General features: G+C 36.1%; 1 protein-coding gene across 1 annotated transcript; it reads left to right on the top strand.

Annotated features, from left to right (window-relative positions):
- Positions 1-395: 395 nt before the first annotated feature.
- On the top strand, positions 396-6604 carry LOC134611522 (cocaine- and amphetamine-regulated transcript protein-like). The gene is made up of 3 exons (XM_063455468.1): positions 396-536; positions 1877-1960; positions 6216-6604. The coding sequence occupies exons 1-3, from the start codon at positions 405-407 to the stop codon at positions 6321-6323; spliced, it is 324 nt and encodes a 107-aa protein (XP_063311538.1). The 5' UTR covers positions 396-404; the 3' UTR covers positions 6324-6604.
- The last annotated feature ends 330 nt before the right edge of the window (positions 6605-6934 follow it).

Below are 6934 nucleotides of genomic sequence, written 5' to 3'. Positions count from 1 at the left end.
CTTAAACTACATTAATGTACAAACAAAAAAAAAATATTCAAAACCTATAGAGGTTAAATTTCTACTGCAATAGGCAATGAATTTAAATTATACTTGGTATATAAAACCTCCCACTGACTAATCTATTGTTGGTCCCATGGGTCTGGCAGTGGTGTTCCACATTAAATAAATATTAAGATATATTTCACATGTTGACTGCAAAAGTCAATGGGTTAATAGGAAAATGTGATTGTCTGGAGGAGAGGTAATATGTCAACAAACAAGAAACATTGATGCTTCCGAGGAAGGGGTGTGTGAGATGAGTGTATCTTAAGACACAATAGTCAGTGGTTATCTGAGAAGCTATAAAAGGTGGTTCAGTACAATGGACAGAGCAATGTAGAAAATAACCCAAATTCAGCATCATGGTGAACAGACGTCTACCCTTAATCTGTGCCTCTCTATCTCTACTCCTGCTTCTTGTTTACAGTGAGGAGTCAGTGGTAGTCAGATCCACCGAGATCTCAGACAACAGTAGTCAAGAGGAAAAGGAATTGGTAAGCATAATGAAAATGATTTTGAATATTCCCTTATTTGCACCAAAATATTCCTTACTGCACATTTTCTGTCATTTATTTTCCTGTTCCATGTTGGTTCTTGTTTTTGGCTCTCAATTATTTTGCTTCCAATTTATTAAAACAACGTGCAAATGTGCGCCTGTTTTATTTCTGACAAGAAGAGTTTTCTAAGGCAGGTAAGCTGCTTTCACATTTATTAGTATTAATAATAGCATTATTTTTAGCATAATTTTTTTTACAATTTTATTTAAGGCGTAAATCATTCTATTTGCAGTTTTATTCCAAGTAATATTACTTATTTACCGTATTTTATGAATGTAACCAATGGTCACAGAGCAATAAAGTAGCAACATTTTATGAAAGATGGCTTAAGGTGAAGAAATAGTTTAATACAGAAATAAAATGTTACGAAAGCATTTTTTTTCTTTTATTTCTGTAAAATCTCTAAAGGAAGGTAAAAGAAACAAGAGGCAACAACTATTCAGAGTTTTTCAGTGTTCAGAGTACTGCATATGTTTAAATAAAGGGTAAATGCTCTCCAGTTTTTCAGGAACTACAATTCTTAGATTGGCACATTTCATGATGACTGGGAGTAACTTGAGTTATGGTTACACAAAAGCTGTGAACCTAATTGATGGTTATCCTTATTCAACAGGGCATTCACATTTGGTGTGTTTATGACTGCAGGGATATATATGTGAAGTGTAAGTGTGTTTATAAATCATTGGTGGGATACATATGTGAACTCATAGAACTCAAAGAAGAATTTATGTGGGTGAATGCAGGGGTATATTTGTGGAATGTCTGTATGTGAATGAAGGGTTGTATTTGTGTGAACTATCTGTGTATAAATGTATAGGTACATTTGTGAGAAGCAACAGTGTGTGAATACAGGGTATATCTTTGCAGAATGTGTGTGTGTGAATACTGAGGTGTACATGCACCCCATATCAATTCACTTGACACCTCTCCTCATCCATGCACATCGCTTTCCCCTTCCATGCCCATTTTTTGTATGCTGCTTCCTCTACTCATTCATGCCCCCTTGTTTCCTTGTCTACCCCAATACTTACCTACCTCACATCATGCCGATATCCTTCCTACTATTAATTTTTTTTATGAGAAACTTAGCTTACTGTAGATACATTTTGGAACTTTTATAATATATGTATATATAAACACAAGATAAGCAGGAAATAAAACCTTGAATGTGCATGCACTAATGATCTATGAAAATGATCTATCAAAGAAACAGGAATGTTAATGTGAGTAAATCTTAGAATTTGCATTATAGTGATCTCTGCTACATCTCTACACAGATAGATGCTTTACAAGAAGTCCTGGAGAAACTGAAGAGCAAACGGATCCTTCCTCTGGACAAAAAACTGGGCTGGGTACCATCGGTAAGAGATAACCTCCTCCACCTCTGTAGACTATATATATATATATATATATATATATATATATATATATACATACAACATACAAAATACACAATCTAGCGCACTTGCTTATTCATTAAACAATGATTTCAAATCTCAATGATTGTAATAGTTTTAATTAAAAAAAAAAAAAAACTCACCTATTCAAAACATAATGGGGGTTTAGTTACATGATATGATCATACATAGCATAAACCTGCCACAACGTCAATGTACTCCATTCTTGGCAGGTCCTACTCTAGCAGCCTAATGCCTGCCCCGTGTTGTGGCATAGAAACATAGAATGTGACGGCAGATAAAAACCATTCGGCCCATCTAGTCTGCCCAATACTTTTTAAATACTTTCATTATTCCCTGGCCTTATGTTACAGTTAGGATAGCCTTATGCATATCCCACGCATGCTTAAACTCCTTTACTGTGTTAACCTCTACCACTTCAGCTGGAAGGCTATTCCATGCATCCACTACCCTCTGAGTAAAGTAATACTTCCGGATATTATTTTTAAACCTTTGCCCCTCTAATTTATCACTAATAAAAATATTAAAGAGAATGGATCCAAGTACAGATCCCTGAGGTACCCCACTGGTGACAAACTCATGCTTCAAATATACTCCATTGACTACAGCCCTCTCTTGCCTGTCACACAGCCACTGCCTTACCCATTCAACAACATTGGAATCCAAACTTAAAGATTGCAGTTAATTGATAAGCCTTCTATGTACAACAGTGTCAAAAGCCTTACTGAAATCTAGGTAAGCAATGTCTACTGCACCACCCTGATCTATTATTTTAGTTACCAATAAATTGCAATAAATAGCAGAAGATGTTCCTGGAAGTGAAGAGTGCAGGTTGGCTGAGAATAGTCAGAAAAAAGTAAATAAACTGAGGAGAATCCATAGCTAGTTGAAAAGAAAAAAAAACAAAAAACACAAGAAAACAGTAGAGCAGGACATGTAAACAGCTGCATATATGTATCTCTATAAATTGATCCAATAAAGGTGAAGCGAGATTATTGAAAAAAAACTATATAAGACATTGAGATGTGTGTTTATATAAAGTTTTGGTAGTGTGTGAGAAAGCCAGAGTCTACATTATGTCCTTCATTTCTGGTGTTGAAATGTGTGATCATTTTCATCTCAATTGTCTTTTGTTCATGAGAGTCTTTGAAATTCCATATAAGAACTTTAATCCTGAGGTTTTGGATGGAGTGACCAGTCTGGGTGAAGTGATGGCCAACAGGGGTTCAATATCTATTTCCTTGATTCTTGATTGGGTATCTGTGTAGATTCCTTCTGAGATGCAGCTAAAGTCCAGTTTCTTCAATGTAGCAGCCTTTGTCACACACTGTACACTGTATCATGTACACCACGTGTGCAGATGTGCACGAATATGACCCCTTATTGTTGTATGATTTGTTATTGTGTCTGGCTGTGTTAATGCCACATATATGTTGACACAGTTTGCAGAGCAGTGATTTGTTGCGTCGTACAGTGCCATTCTGTGTGAGCTCCTGTTCTGTGGTCAATTTGCTGCGGACCAATCTCTGTCTCAGGTTGGGGGCTTTGTTGAATGCTGGGATGGCGGGTTCAGGAAATATTTCTTTTAGTGTAGGGTCCTCTGAAATTAATGGTTGTAACTCTTTAATAATGTTCACACATTTCAACACCAGAAATGAAGGACTTAATGTAGATTCTGGCTTTCTCACACACTACCAAAACTTTATATAAACACACATCTTAATGTCTTATATAGTCCTTTTTTAATAATCGCGTTTCACCTTTATTGGATCAATTTATAGAGATACATATATGCAGCTATATACTCGCATGCCCTGCTCTGCTGTTTTCTTGTGTTTTTCTTTTTGTTTTCTTTTCAACCTGCTTATTGACTCTCCTCAGTTTGTTTACTTTTTCTGGCTATTCTCATCCAATATGTACCTTTCACTTTCAGGCACATCTTCTGCTATTTATGACACCCCTCTCACCCCCCTCCTTACATCAGTTGTTTTAAGTGTTAAACTCTATCAGATTGATCAGTATTGCTTTAGACCTGAAGAAGAAAGGTATCTCTCGAAAGCTTGTCTTTTAAATATTATGTTAGTCCAATAAAAAGGTATCATTGCATCCTGCAATACTCTGGTATTTTGGCATCTTGTCTACAGGACTAATATGGCTAATCCAATCTACACTATATATATATATATATATATATATATATATATATATATATATATTATAGACTAAATAATGCTCTCAGCATAGCAAGTATTGGGTGTCAAGTAATCAGATTAAAGGACCACTCTAATCACCACGAGCCTTGCATGGGTTATGAGTTCCCCAGTCCCTGCTTCCATACACACATTTTGTTATAACAGCAGCAATTTGCAAATGTGCCAGACGTCAGAGGAAATAGCTACACACCTTATTTTGTCAGTCATTATATTTGTATGGGTGTGTATGTACATATTTACATTTGCATGCTGGGTGTATATCCTTCAAGTCTTCACTGGGCTATTCATTAAGATGTGAATTCTATGGTGAGAGCCAGGCAATATCAAATTTAATATCAAACAGTTGAGGTGGAATCTGTGGTGGACAATGTATCAACTTCAGTTATTTTTTTTAAAAAAAATTATATTTCCTTGACAATTTAGTTAACACCCCCGTATGATATAAAGGTGAAAAAGATAGAATTTCTGCATTACTATTTGCCTCTTCAGATCATATTCAGAAAGTTGCTCTCCCTAGATCTGCTAGACCTTTATAATATCCCTCTGAGTTTCACTGGCAGACGGTTGATGACCTACATATAGTTCCCAAGTTTGCCATTGCAAAAAAAATAAAGTGTGCTCCTCAGAAGTAACACTATTGCTTATAGAAGGGGTAGGCAACCTTCGGCACTGCAGATGTTGTGGACTACACCACCCTCGATACAAAAGATTCCTTACCCCCTTATAGTTCTATAGTAATCTTACATAAACGTGCTCATGAGTAAATCTATAGATTACTAATTTGGAAACCCCTATTGCAGTGTATATAAACCCATACATAATGTATCTAAAACAAAAGGATATAAGCTGAAGCTGATGTACAGCCTCTCAAAGAATTCTGGATCGGGGCAGGACAGACTTGATTAGGCATCCCTTTCCCACAGTACATCTGTTTCCTCTGAGCTTAGGCATCTGAAGACACTGCAGAAAATTGGACAAAAACAAGCATATCATTAGAATTACTTGCAAGAGCCATTGCATGGCATTTCTGTCTAAGTAAGAGTATTCCCATAATACTCTGCACATTGAGCAACCCTGGTATCTAATAAACAGTGTTACACATATTAGTGGCATACCTGCTTTCTGGAGTCACCCTCCCAATTTAACACCACCATATATTGGGAAGCATGTGACACTGGTGAAAGGAAATACTTTGTTCACAGTGTACTTGTAGATGAATGGAGTAGCTTATTAGCACACATGGTATAGATGTTCCCCGTATGTAGGGGGCTAAATTAACTTCCAGTCTGAGAAGAAATTAACATAAAGAATAAATCCTATGCTTTTAAATAGGAAAACTTGTCTGGTTAACAGGCTCACTTTTTGCTCCCAAATATATTTTTCTGTATTTTAAAACATGTATGTAAATAGAGATGCAATGTTTGATATTCATGTGAAAACATGAATATAAAAAAATAAGCATAAACATTATAAAGCAGTACACTGTGGGAATATACATATTTTCTTCCCATACAAATTCTTAGATCAGTTTAGTAAAGGAGCAATATAATGAGTCCACGAAGGCCACTAGCAGTCCATGTTTAATCAACATTTTCATTAGAGTTGATCTGGGTAATCTGTAAATCCTTTAGTCGTCCATGAGGACTGGTTTGAGAAACAGTGCACTAATGGGTATCACAGCCCCTTAGTTCCGTAAACAGAAGCTGCTCCTGATATCTTAATGTCACTATGGCATTGATTTCATATTTTTGGATAAGCTTTCCAAATGATCACAGTCTGTTAGAAAAACATTTCCAACGATGTATCTACAGAATTGACAATTGACTAAAAGTGTGAACTTTCGTAAATAAATCATTTGCAAAGTTTCTCTAACAGAGTGTGAAAGAAAAAATTTGAAATTCTATCCTAGAAACTGTTAATGATACAAGAGATTGATACTTATCTGTGTGTATTTGTAATTTCTAATACGTTCTTTCTCCCCCCAGTGTGATGCTGGCGAGCAATGTGCAGTGCGTAAAGGGGCAAGGATTGGAAAACTCTGCAATTGTCCAAGAGGGACCGCTTGCAATTTCTACATCCTGAAATGTTTGTGAAAGAATGAAAACAAGAGACAGAGAAGAAGAGCAAGAATGTAGTAGTTGAGGGATCATTCCCTGATTTCTCTCACATTTTCCATCATTCAATCTCCCCTAAAATCCTTCTTTATTCTGTTAAAAATAAAGGAATCTTCTAAACCCATTGGGCCAATTTACATCTAATTCACAAAGGGTAAACAGAACAGACTTGAAATAAAATTGTTTCTTTGCTCACCATTGAGTTCCTATATACTGTTTAATTGCACACACCTATGTCTGTATCTGTACTGTGCATTGGTCCCAAGACATTTGGGGGAATGGGAGGGGCTGGGGGGGGGGGGGGGGGGGAGTAATTACAGGAAATGTAGACATGATGTCCTGTGTTGCTCTTGTGCCTTTTTAAATAAATGCAAAAAAGGCTGTATAGTATATTGTTGGATCCTTTTTTTAAATATATAAATTGTGTATGTATTATATTTATCATTAACATGGTTATTGGTTACATATGCTCATCAATTTGTAATCTTCATTTGTGCAAGTATGATCAGGTCTGGCTTCTAAGCTGAACTCTTTTAGCAGGTCATGTAGTTTATTGGGCCAGACAGCTCTAATTTCTAAACAAGCCAATC

Source organism: Pelobates fuscus, chromosome 5 (genome assembly GCF_036172605.1).
Source record: "Pelobates fuscus isolate aPelFus1 chromosome 5, aPelFus1.pri, whole genome shotgun sequence".
NCBI classification, from domain to species: domain Eukaryota; kingdom Metazoa; phylum Chordata; class Amphibia; order Anura; family Pelobatidae; genus Pelobates; species Pelobates fuscus.
This window is presented reverse-complemented; position numbering and strand designations above follow the sequence as displayed.

What these genes read in the sequence shown, in the direction of transcription:
- LOC134611522 (XM_063455468.1), top strand. Translation starts at nt 405, where the DNA reads ATGGTGAACAGACGTCTACCCTTAATCTGTGCCTCTCTATCTCTACTC. An exon ending in GTCAAGAGGAAAAGGAATTG is followed by an intron (nt 537 to 1,876) that starts GTAAGCATAATG and finishes ATCTCTACACAG; the next exon opens with ATAGATGCTTTACAAGAAGT. An exon ending in AACTGGGCTGGGTACCATCG is followed by an intron (nt 1,961 to 6,215) that starts GTAAGAGATAAC and finishes TTCTCCCCCCAG; the next exon opens with TGTGATGCTGGCGAGCAATG.